Here is a 17,582-nt window from a genome sequence, read left to right on the forward strand (position 1 = left end):
AAGGCTTATTAGACCGTGGTCATCCGTGGCCTAGCTTCCTTCACTCGTCTTCACCAGGGGCCAGTGAGAAAGCAGCATCTAGTCACGCAGTTGAGGCAGATCATGACCCATGCCGGAGGAGGCTAAGTCAGTCTGCTATGCCAATATGAAGCTGCCCCGGACCTGAAGGAGGCTCCCTGCCCACTGACAAGGAGCCGGCTGCAGTGCTCCATATTAGGAAGGCGTGGAAAGGAACAGTGTGGTGATCAGGGCTGAAAAAGAAGACCTGCCAGGGCAGGTGCTGGCTGCTGGACACGGAGCCACATGCTGGGACACCAGAGTCAGTTTTATTAGAGAAGAGGGACCTGGGGGACTGGAGGGCTGCGGCAGGCCCAGAGCAACGGAGCACACCACATGGCCACTCCACCCGCTCCTGCGTGTCGGTCAGCCCCAACTGTAGAAATATATTTTCTGCCAGGAGGGCAGATAGTCCATGAGTGGCCCTGCAATGAGAAGGAAGGAGGAGTTAGGGCCAAGCCAGGTACCTTGGCACTGCCACCAGCACAGCAACTGTGTCTTCTGCCTCGGCCACGATGACGGAGATGAAGTTCACAGACAAGGACCCCTGGCTTCAGAGGAGCCAGGGAGCATGAGCAGCAGGTCTTTATGGTCAGGTACTCAGCAGGCCCCAAGGCCCCTCCTTGCCTGTCTCCTATAATTCAGGTCACAGAGGCAGAAGAGGGCTTGCCACCTGCTGTGCCCTAATAATCCTACACACAGACACAGCTGCCTCCCCACCTCCGTGGGTGAACTTAGGCCCTGGAGCTGTCTGTCACCTCCCAATACTGATTTAGGTTTCACTCTTGACTGCCCAATAATCAAACCAAAAGGAGACAGAGCACACAGTAAGATGAGGCTGTTTGTGCCTCAGGGACACTCTACACCCACGCTGTCCACCTACTTACTTGCTACTAGGCCAACACCAGGGACATGATCTGCAAGGAGCTGGAGCAGGAAGAGGATCTTGGCTCTGAACAGGAAAGAGAAACAGCATGGTGGGGTGGACTCCTGCATATCAGGAGCTGAAGAACTTTTCTGACCACCAGGCACCAGTGCCCACGGCTCTGTCCACCCATCAGCCGGCACCAGCACAACACTCCCCCTCCCCTTTGCTGCCTCATTACCCTCTCTGTGCCTTTGCTATGCCGGCATTCAACAACAAACAGACTTCCTTCCTAAGGCCACTTGGTAGCAAGGCCTGCGCCCTAGAGGTTTCTGGGGAGGTAAACTGGCAGGAGAGCTGAGCTACAGTGCCTCATGCCAGTAGTCAGAGCAGCCGGGCCGAAGAAGGACCCCCTTGGCTCAAGGAGATGCTTGTTGTGTAAGACATGGGACTTGGGTGGGACATAACGATGTTGGGAGCAGGGAAAGAACATGGATGGGTGGAGGTGTGGTTCAGGGTTCAATACTTGCTTAGCATGTTTGAAGCCTTAGGCTGGATCACCAGCAAACACTGGTGAAAAAAAAAAGACCTAATATGTATCACATGCTCATTACATAGCAAGCATGGCCAAACACTTGACCCCTATTTGACCCCTGCAAATGGGTGCCATCACTATCTCCATTTTACAGGTGAGGAACTGAGCCCATAAGTCTCACAGCCCAGCTCCTGCTCAGAAATTCCACCATAGATCACAGGTACCCTTGCAGGCCTCTTTGAAAGACTTCTCTGGCTAAGGCAGAGGCTTTGAGACCTCAGGGGTGTCACTGTGGGATGGGCCCAGCAGTGACAGCTCAGCTGGCCCCTTTGAAATTGACGGCCTACGGTGCAAAGAGCTGGAGATAGGTGGCCTGCCTCAACGGTGGCTTCTGTGCCAACAAGCACACAAGCTCACACAGGCCTGACGAGGGCGGTGGCTCTGGTGGCTGCATCCTGGACAGCTCCATCAGCAGCAAGGACTCAGCTGAGCCCAGCCCTCTCTGCATGCACAGCGCTGCTGATAGGAGGGGAGGAAGGGAGCTGAGGAGGGCGCCTTACTCAGAGAAGCGGTCGTAGAACGGCGAGCGCAGCAGGTAGTACAGCAGCAGGATCGTGCGGCGCCTTAGCTCGAGCTGCTCCCTTCGAGTCAGGCTCTTTCTGTTACTCAGGAGACTCAGGCTGTGGAGCAGGGACATAGGAACAAGGATGGCCTCTGTCCCTGAGAGGACAGCCAAACAGCATGCAGAGAGCCCACGGGAGGAATGGAGTCCCTGCCGATGCTCACCTAGTCATATCCACCACACCAGATAGTAGCCAGGGTGTCCATGACCGCTGACCCCAGAAGCCTAGACTGAGCACTGACAGTCAAGGTGTCAAGGATGTCTCCAGTGCACGGTCCAGCTCAGCTCCTCCCCAACCTGACTCCAGCACAGCTAAGGATACAGTGCAGTAGGGGCCGGGCAATATACAGAGACTCTGCAATGGTCTCCTGCAGCCCCAGAGATGTTGGGGGTGTGCTCAGTTCCTCCTGCTGCTGTTTCTGATGAATTTCCCACTGCTGGGGGGCTCCCCAGTGTCGTGCGTGCAGGGACGGGCCTAGGACATAAGGACAGGCAGGTGAAGCCGGAGCTGAAGGGAGTGCTGGCAGGAGCCAGCCCCTCAGGCCCACACTGAGCTCAGCACCTGGTGCCCAGTCCAGCTACATCGTGCACTTACTGTTCTGGAGGGTCCGCACCACTCTGTTTGACCGTTTCCCCACATAGGATGGCTCCTGGCTGCCTGGCTTGTGATCACCATCTAGCAGGTATAGACAGAACACAAAGTAGGAGGGACACATTCCTAGCAGAGCCCACAGAGAACATGTGTGCAGTGAATGCCTGGAGAGCTACCTGGAGAACACAAGAGCCTGTCCTGAGGCAGTAGTTAAGCCATGGTAATCGCACCCAGGGACTGTGGTTCAACAAGAAACCTTTCCACAGAGGGAAGCATTCTGAAACCTACCCTGGCCCATAGTCACAGCCAAACAAGAACCCAGAGAAGAAAAGGGAAGGCCCAGCCCAACCGTAACTACCGGGGCTACGGGACCATGAGGCCATATTCTCTCAATCTTCTGCTGTCAACGCATTCATGTGGGAGGCCATCACCGTCCCCACTCAAGGTGAAGGAAGAGACAAGGCTGACAGAGGAGCCCAAGCAGCCTAAGGTTCATGACAGAGAACCAGGCCCAGAGACAATGCTGGCAGGATACCTACTTCATCCTAGCTCCTAAAGCCCAAAAGACAGGAGGAGGACTCTGGTACCACAAGCTCAGGCTCAGGGATGGGAGTGTAGCTCAGTGGTAGAGTACTTGCCTCACACGCCCAGGGCTCTGAGTGTGATCTTTAGGATCAGAAAAAACAAAAGCTTCCAAGTTTAAGCTCTGATTTTCTCCAAACCTGTCTTTCTTGTTCTTTCTTACAGAACAATGGGTGCTGAGCTCATGGGAAATATGCTCCAAATCCACAGAGCAGTCCCATGCCCCATTCCACTTCAGGGCAGAGAAGCAGCTTACCCAACGGCTGTGCCCGAGTCTCCCTGTCCAGCGGAACAATGGGGGGTGAGGTCTGAATGCCAGCCTTGAACCAGACGAGCAGGAACATGCGCAGGACCGCCCTGAGTTGAGATAGAGGGAGATGGCTAGAAGCGGGCACCCTCAAAGCTGGCCTGGGTCACCCCACCTGAGTCCCCTCCACAACCCAACCTACTTGGCCAGCTGAATGAGAGCGATGACGAGCCAACGGCCTACTTCACCCCACACCTTGGCAGCCCCCATCTCCATGAACACCTCCACACACTCGAGCACGCTCAGCCATGTCAGCAGCTTCTGCTGGGACAGCGACTGCAAGAAGCCCAGAGGTCAGGGGCTCCCCTAGCCCCAAGTGCTGTCCTGGAGAAAGAGGGCTTCTCTGCGGGGGGGTTGGGGGGGACGCTTCCCACTTTCCAAGCCTAACACCTGAGTTCAGACCCCATGCACTGCTAACAGGCTGGCTGTGTGAGACAGGGACAACTGAGACGGTCAGGGACACAGGCATGTCCCACACTCTGAGACTGCAACATGTGCCACACACGTGCTGCTCATTACCGCTTTCTTCCCAAGTCCCAGAGTCCCAAGCTCCCACCCTCAGCTCCCAGCAGAATTCTCACCACAGGCAGCTGTCTTCGCAGCTCCTTCCGAAGTATCCCGTCATTGAGCAGCACAAGCAGGTTAGAGGCGGAGTACACTGAGAAACAGAGCGTGGGCCTGAGAGGCTGGCTCTGGTGCGGCCTTCACCCCTTGCCTTTACCCCAGAGCTCTAGGGATCACCGGTCACAAGTCGTACTCAGCTACCCACAGCCTGTGGGGAAACTAACATGCCTCTTCTCCCACTTAGAGAGCCCTGCTCTCCTGAGGTTGACATCTGAACCAATAATAATAACGATCTGATTGCAGAGACAAGCTAGCCCTTGCTCTGCTGGACACGGCTGGCTCCTGAGCTATTCAGAACAGCCAAATGTGCGGCTCCACCTCTCACCTTTGCTCTCTCTGCAGACTGTCCTGTCCCCCTGAAGGTCTACATCACAACTACCTTTTAAAATCTACCACAACTTTCATGACCATCACTTCCCCCAAAACTAAGCAAACATGGCTGAGGCATTTATAGTATGGGGATTGTGGCATTTGAATGTAGCCCTGCCATCAGGGACTATTCCCCAGCCTCGGTGACCTTTTATTTCCTCCACTGGACAGAACAACAGTGCCCTCCGCATACTCAGAAGATGGATGAACCAGCAAGGACAGAAGAGTTGTTTAATCCTGAGCCAAACCAGGAGTGAATAGCCAGTCAAGGTCCCCCCTCACAGGTCTCCCAACTCGGAACACCAAGGGTCCTCACAGTACACAGTTGAACTAGTCTGACTGAGCATGGTACATCAATCTAAAGGGCGGTCCAAGCCCTGGAGCCAGGACGATTATGTTCTCTGGAAGCCTTCCTCCTCCCCAGACTCCTCCTCCCCAGACCCCAACTCACCCAACTCAGACAGCTCGTGTGAATCGGAGAAGCGACCTGGGAAAGAAGGTACAGGAGGCGTTGGTGAGCGTTTGTTTCGCCCAGCAGCTTTGGGTCCCTCAACTTCCTATATGCCACAGGAACTCAAACACAGTGACCACAACCCTGAGTCCGCAGGGAGAGGGCCTTAGGAGTCATGGGTCAGGGGCCCGAAGAAATGGGTCAAAGGTCAGTGTGGCACCTGCCAGCAGGTAACTGAGGCCCCGCACTGCAGTCTCCAGCTGGGCCGTGGCGGCTGGGTGACGAGTCACGTACTCCTGGTAGCGGAGGCCCAGAAGTCGCAGCTTCTCCATTCTGCTCCAGCCACAGACAGTTCCACCGGCCGACAGCACAGCTGGCGCGGCGCCCTGTGTCCTGCGCCCTCCTTCCTGCTTCCGGCCCTAAGCCCGCCTCCCAGTCGCTCAACTTCCGCAGCCCAGGGCTAGCTAGACGCCCGTTCACCCCATCTCTAGCACCTCCTCCTAGAGACCGTGAGCTCCCACCCTTCCTCCTTCCAACCATTGGCTCCCTCACTCTCCGCCCAGAAGCTCCTAGAGCCTCTGGCTTCCACTCTTTAGCCTTCTTGGTTGGCTGTTTTGGCGCCTGCGCAGTTGCAGCTTGGCTGCAGGTTGAACAGTTCATTCTGGAGACGGGACCACGAAGTCTCAGACTTTCCCAGAAGATCGCCGAGAGGCTCGAGCGGGAGGGCAGGACAGCAAAGGACTTGGGATTTAAGGCGCAAGGAACCTAGAAACTGTCGTCAATGGATCTCAGCAACCGTCAGTTTCCAGTTCCCCACAAAAGCCAGTGCCGGGGAAACTGAGGCAAACCTAGCCAGCAGATTTAGTGCTGTGGCTTCGGCTCCAGCTACTCCAGGGTGGACCCCCAAAACCCGTAGCCGGATGACTACTTTGGCGGAGAATACTCTGGCCTAGCCTTCTGCTCTCCATTTAAGATGAACCTGTGCATACGCTTCCCTCATCTGCACCTCGGTTTCCCCATCTACAAAATTATCTGGGGCCGACTTGGACCTTGAACTCGGAACGAATGTCAGCGTTTTCTGGCCCTTGGATGTATCTTCTGGCTCTCAGCTGAGCCCCAAGGGTTTGGGGGTAACACCTAGGGATCCACTCCTGAACCCAGCAACAAAGCTGCTAAAGTCAAGGCGCTGCAGAAGTGGAGGGAGGGAACGGCTCCGGGGAGGCAGCTGATTGGCTGTGGGCAGAGGGGGCGTGGCAACTCTGCGCCATTGTGGACTCCGCCCGCGAATTTATGGTATCCGTTGAGTTGTGATACTTTTTTTTAGTACCATGCCAGGTATTATCTTCCCAATAAGCCCATCCAGTATATCACAAGCATGTACGGAAATTTCATTATTTTGGTTTGTTTGTTTTGAGACAAGGTCTCACTATGTACCCTTGCTTGGCTGGCCTCAAATTCACAGAGATCCGCCTACTTCTGCTTCCTAAATACTGGGATTTTAAAGATTCGTGCCATCATGATAGACGAAGCTCATTGTTTTGTACAATTAATAAACACAAATGAAAATGTTCATAAAGAAGCTAGAGAGATGGCTCAGGATTTAAGAAATGCTCATTTTAAGAATCTTTTAACAGCATGCAGTAAAGGTATGCTGTGAAACAGAAGACCACAAAAACAGGAAAATCAGGGATCACTCATTGAAAAGAAATAATCCCATCTTGTTATGTTGTTCTTTTGATTAATGAGGAAAGTAAACTCAAATCATGTTCTTAGTTCAGATTCATTTTGTTCAATAAAGAATTGTGTTGCACAGTGTGCAGAATATATGAATCACTAAAAAAAAAAAAAGAATCTTTTAAACGCAGGGTGGTGGCCGTGCATGTCTTTGATTCCAGCCCTCAGGAGGCAGAGGTCAGTCTGGTCTACAGAGCGAGTTCCAAGGCAGCCAAGGCTGTTATACGAAGAAACTCAGTCTCGAAATACAAAAACAAAAACTTAAAAAAAAAAAAAAGCTGGGTGTGGTACTGGATAGAGGGCTTGGAGTAAAAGAACATTTGTTCTTGCAGAGGACTTGGGTTTGGTCCCCAGCACCCACATGGTAGCTCATAATCATGTGTAATTCCAGTTTTAGAGGATTCAATACCTTCCTATGATCTCTGTAAGCACATGGCAGGCACACATGTGGGTATACAGTAAGACATGCAGGCCAAACTCACATAAAATGCAGTGAGTCCTAAAATAAAACACTGGTCATGGTGGCACATTCCTGTAAGGAATTCCAGCACTGGGGAGGCAGAGTCAAGAGGATCACTGCAAGTACAAAACCAGCCTTGCCCGAGTAGTGAGTTCTAGGTTAGCCTTAGCTAGAATAAAACTTCGTTTTAAAAAATTAAACTAAAATCATTTTTTAAAAAGTGCCTATTGGGCTGGAGAGATGGCTCAGAGGTTGAGAGCACTGACTGCTTTTCCACAGGTCCTGAGTTCAATTCCCAGCAACCACATGGTGGCTCAAAACCATCTGTAATGAGATCTGATGTCCTCTTCTGGTGTGCAGGCAAACATGCTGCATATATAACAAATAAATCTTTTTTTTTAAGTGCATACTATGTCTAGTCCTGATTGGAATGCTGCTTTAGTGTGAGCCGGAGCCAAGCTCTGTGGTGTTCAAACACCACATTCACAAGCCACGCCCACTTCCTTCCTACCTTTTCTTTGTCTATGTGGAGCCATAGTGTTGCCAACCATACTCATGCCAATGCCTGCCAACAAAAACTCAGGGAGAGGTGCTCTGAACTTCAGAAGAGTCCGTGGTACGGAAACCGTGGAAGTGGTTCCTCAGCCATCCCAAGTGCCCCTCCTCACCCTGTTTTTTTCACTTGGTCCATCTTCACTGTCCACTTGGTGGGTTTAGAATCGTGTAGAAACGTACCTCTGAGTGTGTGCATGGGTGTGCCTGCAGTTGAGAGAACCCAGCCTGGATGCTTGTCTCCTCATTCTCTGTGTTGGAGTCCTGAACTGAATAAAAGAGAAAGCAACGTGGGCACCAGCCTGCATCTTTCTCCATCTCCTGACTGTGGCCGGCAACCTCAGGCTTCCGAAACCACTGCTGCCCACTATGATGGATTATACCCTCAAGCTGTGAGCCAAAATAAATCCCCTCCCTTAAGCTTGCTTCTGCCAAGGGTTGATTTTGTCACCATTGTGAGAAAAGCAACTAATACATCAGCCTTGTCAGATTGATAGGAATGCTTGCCCACAGATGAGGCCCAAGGAAGCCCGACTACTTGTCCCAGATAGCACAGCAAGGCCCTGACCAAAAGGCCTTTGGCAGCATTGTCTAGCTCACCATGAGCAGGGACATAATGAGACAGGCTTGGCTAAGATCTAGGCTCAGGATCTTAGTGACTTTACTGCCTTTTGGACCATTCCTCTGCAGCAGCCCTCTGCTGCAGCTGGAGTGAGCATGTGTGTGTGTGTGTGTGTGTGTGTGTGTGTGTGTGTGTGTGCGTACTTGTGTGTACATGCAGGCGAATACAGTGTGCAAGATTTTATCAGATGGTCTTTTGTTCTGGGGAGGAAGGAGAGGCCCTGAGGATGGTGGTACACCACCTCCCCTTCATATCCAGACAGTGAAGGGTCTTTCTCTCCAGTGCAGGGGGCTGGGCCCTGCCAGACCAGCAGCGGCAGGGATGCCTGAATTTCCTGTCTAGCACCGGAGCCTGATTAGAGCAGAGGCCTGTGCAAGCTTGGCAGCCGGGAAGGAGGCCCCTCCCTGCTGGATTCCTGCCTGGACCTGGCAGCAAGGCTGGGCTGCAAAGGCCTCTGGAGAATTGGTCTGGATCCTCTCTCTCCTTTAGTCTGTTCCAAGTCACAGGAGAAGAAAGACCAGCTGGACAGGCCCAGATAAGGACACCAGAGACCCAGAGAGGGTGCTGGACAGATCCAAGTTCAGAAAATGAAGTCCTGAGCAGATCTGGCTCAAATGGAGGCTCATTTCCAGGGGACTAGACTCACTTGCGTCTCCCTTTCCTCCGAAGGCTCCAGGGGGCTTCTTGAGGGTCCAGCAGACACTTCCCTACCCACAGTGCTGAGGCTGAGACAGGGTCACCATGATGAGAGACGACAATGTGTCCACTAACTCACACCTCTTTATGGAAGACTTAGCTTGGTCTAGGCTCTGCCTGTGACCCTATCTGCTCCTACACACTTGGAGCTGTTGAGGGTTATGGGGAGGGACCCTTCCACCTCCCACCCCCACCCCGAACTTCACTCTAGGCTGACAATGGGGACAAAGCACTGGAATTCAAAGCCTGGACACAAGAGTTTTCTCTTAGTTCCTACAAGTACAAGAGGCAGTTTTCGGTTTCCATAGCAACCTCCAAAGGCCCACAGGCTGATCCCCACCCCCCCATCTCCCAGAGAAAGGCATTCCGATAAGCCAGGGGAGAAGCCAGCCCCAGGCTGCTGTTTATGGGTCTGCCTCATTTTATATAACTGATCTTGGGCTAAAGATCAAGCCTGTGTTCCTGGTGAGGCCTGGTGGAGGCCTTGGAGGGCAGGTCCAGTTTCTGTGCAAACTGAATACCTGGTATTGGGGGAGGGGGTGACCCACAGAACAGGCAACTTCAGCTTCCCTTAAGCTGGCAAGTTAAGCAAGAGATGTGGAGAGATATACATTCCGGGAGAAGGAAGGGCAGGGACAGGTCCTGAGGTGAAAGACCCGGAGGGAAGACTGAGAAAGCAGTCACATCTGGGAGTCCGTGCAGGCGCAGTAGAGGGCTGCCTGCCACAGCCAATGGCCGAAGGCTGCAGGTTCCTGTCACTCTCAGGAACAATCTCATCTTGTGTCCTCGGGGTGGTGTGAGGATTAACTGAGTGAAGGCTTGGCAAATACTTAGCTCAGGGCCTGGCACTCGGTACGTGTTCAACCGACCATGGCAGGTCTCTTTCACAGCCCAGAGCCCCTATAGGGCCTGAGGCCTGCTGACGGGCGGAGGAGAGAAGAGGAAGGGATCCAGGCCTTGGAGCCTGGCACGATCAACGCACTCTAGGCAAGGGCGGGGGAATTCACGGCCCTGCCCAGGCGGCATTGAGGCCCTCTGCCAGCTCTTGTGCAGGAGGGGAGGCGGCCTTCAAAAAGGCGCAGTGCCCGTGTTCTTCAGTCCGCTGCTGGGCCGGGCTGGTCCACCTGAACTAAGGGCCAGGGAGAACGCTCAGGCTACAGGTGTCCCTAGCAGGCCCAGCCTCCAGTCCCCGACCTGAGCAGGTGTCTCCGGACATTGCTATTACTCCCCGCCCCCCCTCCGCCTGGACTCCCGCGGTGACCGGGCCAATCCTTTGAACCTGAGCTCCCGGTCACGGGTCCTTCCCCTTAGAGGGAGGGATGGGGTCCCAGAGCCAGGAGGGTTCAGGTAGCGGGCATAGGGCCATCCTGGATAGCTGTCCCAGTGGCCTTCAGCCCTCCCGTGCCTTGGTGCAAAAGAGGGTTATAGGTTCCTGGCCGTTTTCGGAGCTGTCCCGTACGGGGGCAAGGGCGGAACCCTGCCGGGGTCTCCCCGCCCCTTCCAGTCCAGACTTGCTAAGGTGAAACCTGAGCCCAGGTTGGGGGCGGGGCTGACTCTCAGCTCTGCCCCGGTCCCCGCTACCGGGCGGTCGTAGGAGGAAAAAGGCCTTCTTGGAGCCTCCGGAGCAGGTGAGACAGGCGGCTATGTCCGGGCAGGGAGAGCAGCCGTCGGGCCCCGCAGCCCAGCGCTGACCCTCCTCTGGTCTTGGTCCGCAGGGTCCGTGATGGAGCCCGCTGCCCGGGGTCGCGCCCCGCCCTGAGTCCCTCAGACAGCCATGCTGCCCCGAGGGCGCCCCCGGGCACTGGGGGCCGCCACGCTGTTGCTGGTGGTGGTGGTAGTGGTTGGCTTCTTCCTGTTCGGCCGGGACCCCGAGTGTGAGCGCCGCGAGCTGGGCAGGCGAGGTGGGGATCTAGTGTGCCCTCTGCCTGCTCATGCCACGTGTCCTTTCAGACGGACTACAGGCAGCTGCCACCCTCGATGGAGATCCGTACGGTAGCCTCAATCGCTCCACCTCCGATCTGCGGCCTCTACTGCCACCCAAGTGCGAGGTAGGTGCGCGTGGCCTCTGGTGGCTACCACCCCCAGGGTTCCTGGCCCAAGCCCAGCCATCTGGGGCATCTACAAGAATCAAAGCACCTGACATCTGGCCACCAAGCTGGGACACCTGAGGACGCTTAGAATGCACGCCCCCTTCACTCTTCAGTTTCTCCAGTTGTGAAATTGAGGCGGTGCCTCTAAGCAACCCTTTCCCCAGTTCTGATGTCTAGTGGGGGATAGATATACTGTTCTAGACCAGGCTGGCTCCGCTGGCCGGTAGACGTTGGGGACCGCTTCTGACCTAGGTGTTCCCTCCCAGCTGTTGCATGTGGCCATTGTGTGTGCCGGGCACAACTCCAGCCGAGAGGTCATCACCCTTGTGAAGTCCGTGCTATTCTACAGGTACAGACAGGCCCCCTGGATGAGGGTCAGGAAGCCACCCACAACGAAACAATCCACACCACTCTTCTGAGTTTGTTTCCTCATCCAAGGAGACTGAAGTCCCCTTCCTGAGGGTGGTGCGGGCCGGCTGGAGGCAGGGTATCAGAACACCCTGAGGAACTCTTTGTGGGAGACACGGCCTCCTCCCGTGGCGAGAATCCTCTATTGTTCCTGCACAGCCTTACCAGGTTGACTCTTTCCATCCAAAAGGAAAAATCCGCTGCACCTCCACCTGGTAACTGATGCTGTAGCCAGAAGCATCCTGGAGACACTCTTCCGAACATGGATGGTGCCGGCTGTGACCATCAGATTCTATGACGCTGAAGAGCTCAAGGCAGGAGTCCACTCCCCATCCCTGTGGCGCCCCCCTCCCCCTGGCCTCCCTGCAACCCCACTCCTGCCCATTCTCTCCTCACCCCAGCAGTGGGTGGCCAGAGAGGAGAGGCCCTGTCCTACCAAACTTCCTGGAACCCAAATCTTTCACCTTTTGGCAGGGACCATGGCTGGTTCCCACTGTGCCATTTAGTATGTCCGTTTCCCTCCCCCTCCCCACCACAGCCGCTGATCTCCTGGATCCCCAACAAGCACTACTCTGGCCTCTATGGGCTAATGAAGTTAGTGCTTCCCAGCATCCTGCCTCTCAGCCTGGCCCGAGTGGTTGTTCTGGACACTGACGTCACTTTCTCCTCGGATATTGCCGAGCTGTGGGCACTCTTCGCCCACTTTTCCGGTGAGGCGCCCACAACCCTGCCCTGGCCTGCCCCCTCCCCAACCTGCCCAGGCCTCCGTTGTGTACTAGCCCTGAGCCCACATCCCCAGGCAGCTCCCTCCTGCCCTTCCCTCCCAGACAAGCAGGTGATTGGTCTCGTGGAGAACCAGAGCGACTGGTACCTGGGCAACCTATGGAAGAACCATAAGCCGTGGCCTGCCTTGGGCAGGGGATTTAACACAGGTGGGGGCAGTGTAGGGAAGCAGGGTAGGGTGGGCTGCTGGGCCTCAGTGGTGGGATGGGCACAGAATGCTAGGGAGCCCCCAAGACCTCCGCCGGTGCTGTGGACGGGACACTGGATGAAGAGAACCCTCCCGCTTAGTGTGTTTGTACCAAATGACTGTGGCCTTTTAGACTCTGCTTTCTGGTCTGTATCATGGAAAGAGTTAAGATAGTCCTGCCATTACCATTGAGAGGCTGGGAGGGGCTTTTCTCCTCCTCTACCCAAGGGAATTATGGGTGACTATGTTGGAACCCTCAACTCCCGTGTTAGCAATTTGGACACGTTCTGAGAGATTTGCCATTAGGCAATTTCATTGCTATACAAACACCAGGGGGTGTATTTACACACACACAGAGGGTGTATTTACACACACACAGATGGAGTAACTCACTCTTCTCTAGGCTGTGGTGTGGTCTGGGAAGGACAGGCATGTTACTGAACTGAGTGCTTAGTGACAGGCAGGCAACTGTGATACAGTGGCGAGCATTTGTGGAGCTGAAAATGGAGGAAGCATAGGAAAAATACTAGGTTGTGGATTAGTTGTTTTTACTAGGACTCATGTAATCCAGTCTGGCTTTGAACTCATGTATCTGAGGATGATCCTCCTGCCTCTATCTCCCTGGTGCTGGGATTACAGATATGTGCTACCTGGTTTATGCCGCCCTGGGGCTCTAAACCAGGGCTTCACGCACGATAGGCAAGCTCTACAACCGAGCCTCATACCTGGCCCAGGCGGTGACTTTCACCTCACATCCTCATGCACCATCTATAGCGCTTGCCTTCTGTTGCTGGCCAGATGGAACCAGGGAAACCGTGCAGCATGGTGTGGTGCTGCCTGTTGTTGCTGGTAATCCCAGGTTTTGGGGAGGCTGAGGCAGGAAGATTGCAAGTATGAAACCAGTCTGAGAAGCTTAGTGAGACCCTATTTGAAAATAATAATTGTTTTGAAAATCTGTTTTATGTGTATGAAGAGTTTCGTCTGCATATATGTATGTGCACTGCATGCATGCCTGACGCAGTGGAGGTCAGAAGAGGCTGTTCTATCCTCTGAAACTGGAGTTAGGGGGGTTTCTGAGTCACCATGTGGATTCTGGCAATTGAATCTACGTCCTCTCAAAAGCAGCACATTTCTTAAACACGGATCCATCTCTCCAGTCCCTCGAAATGAAATTCAAAAAGGGCCTGACAGATGATGGTCTTGGACATATGAGGGTTTGGGCTCCCTGCGAGTACTGCAAAACAAATATTTCAAAAGCTTCGGGATCTGAATGTCTCCAGTGGGCATGGCAACCTCTCTCTCCGTTGGCAGGTGTGATCCTGCTGCAGCTGGACAGGCTCCGGCAATCTGGCTGGGAGCAGATGTGGAAGCTGATGGCCAAACGGGAGCTCCTTACTTTGCAGGCCACGTCTCTGGCTGACCAGGTCTGGAGGCTTCTTTGTGGGAGCAGAGCTGAGGGGCAGGCTGGGGGCTAAGATGTGATATCTGTCGCTGTGTAGGATGTTTTCAATGCTGTCATTAAGGAGCATCCTGAGCTGGTGCATCCCCTGCCCTGTGTCTGGAATGTGCAGTTGTCAGACCACACACTGGCCGAGCGCTGCTACTTGGAAGCAGCTGATCTCAAGGTGAGTGGAGATGGCAGGATGGGGGACTGTTGCTCCCTCCCCGTTCTAAATCCCTGCTGCTCACCTGAAACACAGGTGATCCACTGGAATTCACCAAAGAAGCTTCGCGTGAAGAACAAGCATGCAGAATTCTTCCGAAACCTGCACTTGACCTTCCTGGGATATGACGGGAAACTGCTGCGGAGAGAGCTCTTTGGCTGCGCCAGCCAGCTCCCTCCTGAAGCCGAGCAGGTGAGAGGGGCCATACCACCTTGCCTTGGGGAGGTCTCGCCCCTCTGTACTCAAGTGGTCTTTGGCTGGAGGGCATGCTGTTCTGCACCAGCCCAGTTCATTCTTTCCCTGGATCCTGCTCAGTTGCAACAGGCCATGGCACAGCTGGATGAGGAAGAACCCTGCTTTGAGTTCCGGCAACAGCAGCTCACTATGCATCGGGTGCATATCACCTTCCTGCCCCACCGGCCGCCACCTCCCCGTCCCCATGATGTCACCTTGGTGGCCCAGCTCTCTATGGACCGGTGAGGGTGTGGAGGGCAGATCCGGATAGCATGGCATAGGCTGAGACGGGATTTGAGAGACCCGAGGGGTGTGGTAGTAAGCTAATGGTCCCTGGAAGAGCCCCCGAAGTTGGAGACGTTGGATCTGATGGAAAAAACTTGGGCTTTGGAAGTCTTTCTAGCACCTAGAACTGTCCCGGGTGCTGGGGACCATGAATAAGCCTCAGTATTTCAGGCAGCTGTCAAATGTGGATGCTGTATGGGGTTGTTGTAAGGATTAAAAGAGACCAGCTCTATGTGATTATATGTGCTTAGTCACGGGAGGGGCTCTGCAGGGATTTCTAGCCATCCTGTGCTTCTGTGCGTGAGGGTCCGAGCAGGGCTGGAAGCCCTGTGCAGGCCTGACCACCCCCCTCACCCCAGGCTGCAGATGCTGGAAGCCCTGTGCAGGCACTGGCCAGGCCCCATGAGCCTAGCCTTGTACCTGACAGATGCAGAGGCTCAGCAGTTCCTGTATTTCGTGGAAACTTCGCCAGTGCTCTCTACGAGGAAGGATGTAGCCTACCATATAGTGTACCGGGAGGGCCCCCTCTATCCGGTCAACCAGCTCCGCAATGTGGCCTTGGCCCAGGCTCTCACGCCCTACGTCTTCCTCAGTGACATTGACTTCTTACCTGCCTACTCCCTCTATGACTACCTCAGGTGGGCCTGAAGGGTAGGCGAGGGGCAGCATTTGGGGTATACACTGTCAGGGTCAGGGTATCTTGGATTGTGGTGTCCCTGTTTCTTTCTGAGGCTCAATGGCTTCTGCAAGATGGGGCTTGTCTTGGGCCTTTTCTTTGGGCCACTTACTTCAAACAGCAGTTTCCTGTATGGCAAGGCTGTTTGTTTGGTTTTTGGTTTTTTGAGATAGGGTTTCTCTGTAGCTTTGGAGCCTGTCCTGGAGCTAGCTCTTGTAGACCAGGCTGGCCTCGAACACAGAGATTCGCCTGCCTCTGGGATTAAAGGCGTGTGCCAGCACCACCCGGCTGGAAAGGCTATCCGAAACAACTGGGTTGGCTACCTGGGAGGAAGAGGCTGTGGCTCAGCAGGAGTGAGACCCGTGGGCTAAGTGTTCCTTCTTCCCACATGCCCCTCCCCAGGGCCTCTATTGAGCAGCTGGAGCTGAGCAGTCTGCAGCGGAAGGCTGCTTTGGTGGTGCCTGCATTTGAGACCCTGCACTACCGCTTCAACTTCCCTAACTCCAAGGCAGAGCTGTTGACTTTACTAGATGCAGGCTCCCTCTACACCTTTAGGTAAGAGAGACCATGTTCTCCCGCACTGTTCCCATGCTGGTGCAACACGCACACGTACACGCACACCCTGCTCATAAACTCCTAACCTCAGCCCTGCTCCCACCTGATGCTGTTACACAGGTACCATGAGTGGCCACAGGGTCACGCGCCCACAGACTATGCCCGCTGGCGGGAGGCCCAGGCACCATACCGTGTGCAATGGGCAGCTGACTATGAGCCCTATGTGGTGGTACCCCGTGACTGTCCCCGCTATGATCCTCGCTTTGTGGGCTTTGGCTGGAACAAGGTGGCCCACATCATAGAGCTGGATGCTCAGGTGAGGAGGGTGCCTTGCTGCCCTGGCTGTGATCTGCCCCTTCCTGGGGGGCCATGGCACAAGTTTGCATTTGAGCCCTCACTTGCTCCTCCCTAGATCAGCCCTGGCTTCTGTCCCCACTCTTCCAGGAATATGAACTTCTGGTGCTGCCTGAGGCCTTCTCCATCCACCTGCCCCATGCTCCAAGTCTGGACATCTCCCGCTTCCGCTCCAGCCCCACCTATCGGGACTGTCTCCAGGCCTTCAAGGAGGAGTTCCACCAGGACTTGTCACGGCGCTATGGGGCTGCAGCCCTCAAATACCTCACTGCCCTGCAGCCGTCCCAGAGCCGGGCCTGAGCTTGCCGGGCTGCCCGGAGCTCTCACACACACTCCCTGCAGACACTGGAGAACCCTGGTGGGTGCCCACCTTTACTGCTATTTAAATTATTTTAAGGTTTGTCAGAGGGGCTGGGGTGGAGCATCTGTGGGGGTTCCTCGATTTTCCCTTGTTGCTGTTCCACCATTGGGGTTCAATCCTTCTTTGCCCCAGCTGGTTTGGGGCTAGTTCCCCCAATCCCCTTTCGTAATAAAAAAAATTTAATTGGGGTTTTCTTTTTATGTGTGACTGTCCTGCCTATATGTATGTATGTGCAAGAGGACTTTGGATCCCCTGGAAGTGGAGTTATAGGTAGCTGTGAGCTCCATGTAAGTGCTGGGAACCAAACCTAGTCTAACCCCTGAGTCATTTCTTTCACCCCACAGTAAAGTTTTAAAAACCACTTTGTATACTCACGCTGGGGAATCAAGGGCATCGGTGGGCAGGGGGAGTGGAGGGCAGTCTGCACCTCCATGGCCACAGACTAGACACGGATATCTAACCCACGCTTTCCCACCCTAGCCCCAAACTCAACACCAAGAGGCTGAGAGGCTTTATTTGGCTTTATTTAGTAAAATGTTAAAATAAATAAATACAAATTGATCGGTTGCTCTGTATCCCCCACCCCCTCAAAACAAAAACCAAACAAACAAAACAGAAAGTTTGAAGCACAAAACTCCAAATACAAATTCTACCAGGACTGAAATCACAAAGGGCATGGACACAGACGGGACTGGGTCTATCTGGCTCTGTCTCAGAGCTGCTGACCTCTGGTCTGCTCAGCCCACCCAGAGACTGCAAGTCACCCTGGGCTAAGAGCGAGGACACTGGAGAGGGGTGCAGGGGCCAAGACTGCCATGTGGAATTGCTAAAGAGTGCCACCCTGGCTCTCAGGACTCTTCACTCCTCAGGGAGGGTCAGCAGAATCTTTCCAGAGGTTACCCATCTTGCTTGGGGAG

The 17,582-nt window shown here is 54.4% G+C and overlaps 2 protein-coding genes across 4 annotated transcripts; one reads left to right on the forward strand and one right to left on the reverse strand.

Annotated features, from left to right (window-relative positions):
* Window positions 1-307: 307 nt before the first annotated feature.
* On the reverse strand, window positions 308-5,435 carry Pex16 (peroxisomal biogenesis factor 16). Its single transcript, XM_038330479.2, has 11 exons — window positions 5,225-5,435; window positions 5,005-5,040; window positions 4,142-4,218; window positions 3,703-3,836; window positions 3,510-3,610; window positions 2,675-2,755; window positions 2,402-2,554; window positions 2,244-2,316; window positions 2,018-2,137; window positions 945-1,009; window positions 308-482 (listed from the first exon to the last, which is right to left on the reverse strand). Exons 1-11 carry the CDS (start codon window positions 5,334-5,336, stop codon window positions 424-426), a joined length of 1,011 nt encoding a protein of 336 aa, XP_038186407.1. The 5' UTR covers window positions 5,337-5,435; the 3' UTR covers window positions 308-423.
* Window positions 5,436-10,108: 4,673 nt separating this feature from the next.
* On the forward strand, window positions 10,109-16,853 carry Large2 (LARGE xylosyl- and glucuronyltransferase 2). 3 transcript variants are annotated; one of them, XM_038331890.1, is made up of 15 exons: window positions 10,110-10,696; window positions 10,784-10,942; window positions 11,019-11,116; window positions 11,425-11,507; window positions 11,757-11,880; window positions 12,105-12,276; window positions 12,394-12,498; window positions 13,848-13,960; window positions 14,036-14,161; window positions 14,237-14,392; window positions 14,516-14,676; window positions 15,079-15,357; window positions 15,798-15,950; window positions 16,071-16,266; window positions 16,395-16,853. In XM_038331890.1, the coding sequence occupies exons 2-15, from the start codon at window positions 10,843-10,845 to the stop codon at window positions 16,602-16,604; spliced, it is 2,076 nt and encodes a 691-aa protein (XP_038187818.1). In that variant the 5' UTR covers window positions 10,110-10,696; window positions 10,784-10,842; the 3' UTR covers window positions 16,605-16,853. The 3 variants fall into 3 exon arrangements, with proteins under 3 accessions (XP_038187817.1, XP_038187818.1, XP_041911115.1); XM_038331889.1 differs by having other exon boundaries at window positions 10,109-10,696; window positions 12,105-12,498; XM_042055181.1 differs by lacking the exon at window positions 10,784-10,942 and having other exon boundaries at window positions 10,665-10,696; window positions 12,105-12,498.
* Window positions 16,854-17,582: the final 729 nt, after the last annotated feature.

Source organism: Arvicola amphibius, chromosome 5 (assembly GCF_903992535.2).
Source record: "Arvicola amphibius chromosome 5, mArvAmp1.2, whole genome shotgun sequence".
In the NCBI taxonomy this organism is placed as follows: domain Eukaryota; kingdom Metazoa; phylum Chordata; class Mammalia; order Rodentia; family Cricetidae; genus Arvicola; species Arvicola amphibius.

Bases quoted from the DNA above. Each gene is read 5' to 3' on its own strand.
- Pex16 (XM_038330479.2), bottom strand. From the start codon at position 5,336: ATGGAGAAGCTGCGACTTCTGGGCCTCCGCTACCAGGAGTACGTGACT. The intron at 4,219-5,004 runs GTGAGTTGGGGT...TCTGTTTCTCAG, and splicing joins ACACGAGCTGTCTGAGTTGG to TGTACTCCGCCTCTAACCTG. The intron at 3,611-3,702 runs GTAGGTTGGGTT...ATCTCAACTCAG, and splicing joins GCTCTCATTCAGCTGGCCAA to GGCGGTCCTGCGCATGTTCC.
- Large2 (XM_038331889.1), top strand. From the start codon at position 10,843: ATGCTGCCCCGAGGGCGCCCCCGGGCACTGGGGGCCGCCACGCTGTTG. The intron at 11,508-11,756 runs GTACAGACAGGC...TCCATCCAAAAG, and splicing joins AAGTCCGTGCTATTCTACAG to GAAAAATCCGCTGCACCTCC. The intron at 14,677-15,078 runs GTGAGGGTGTGG...CCCTCACCCCAG, and splicing joins GCCCAGCTCTCTATGGACCG to GCTGCAGATGCTGGAAGCCC.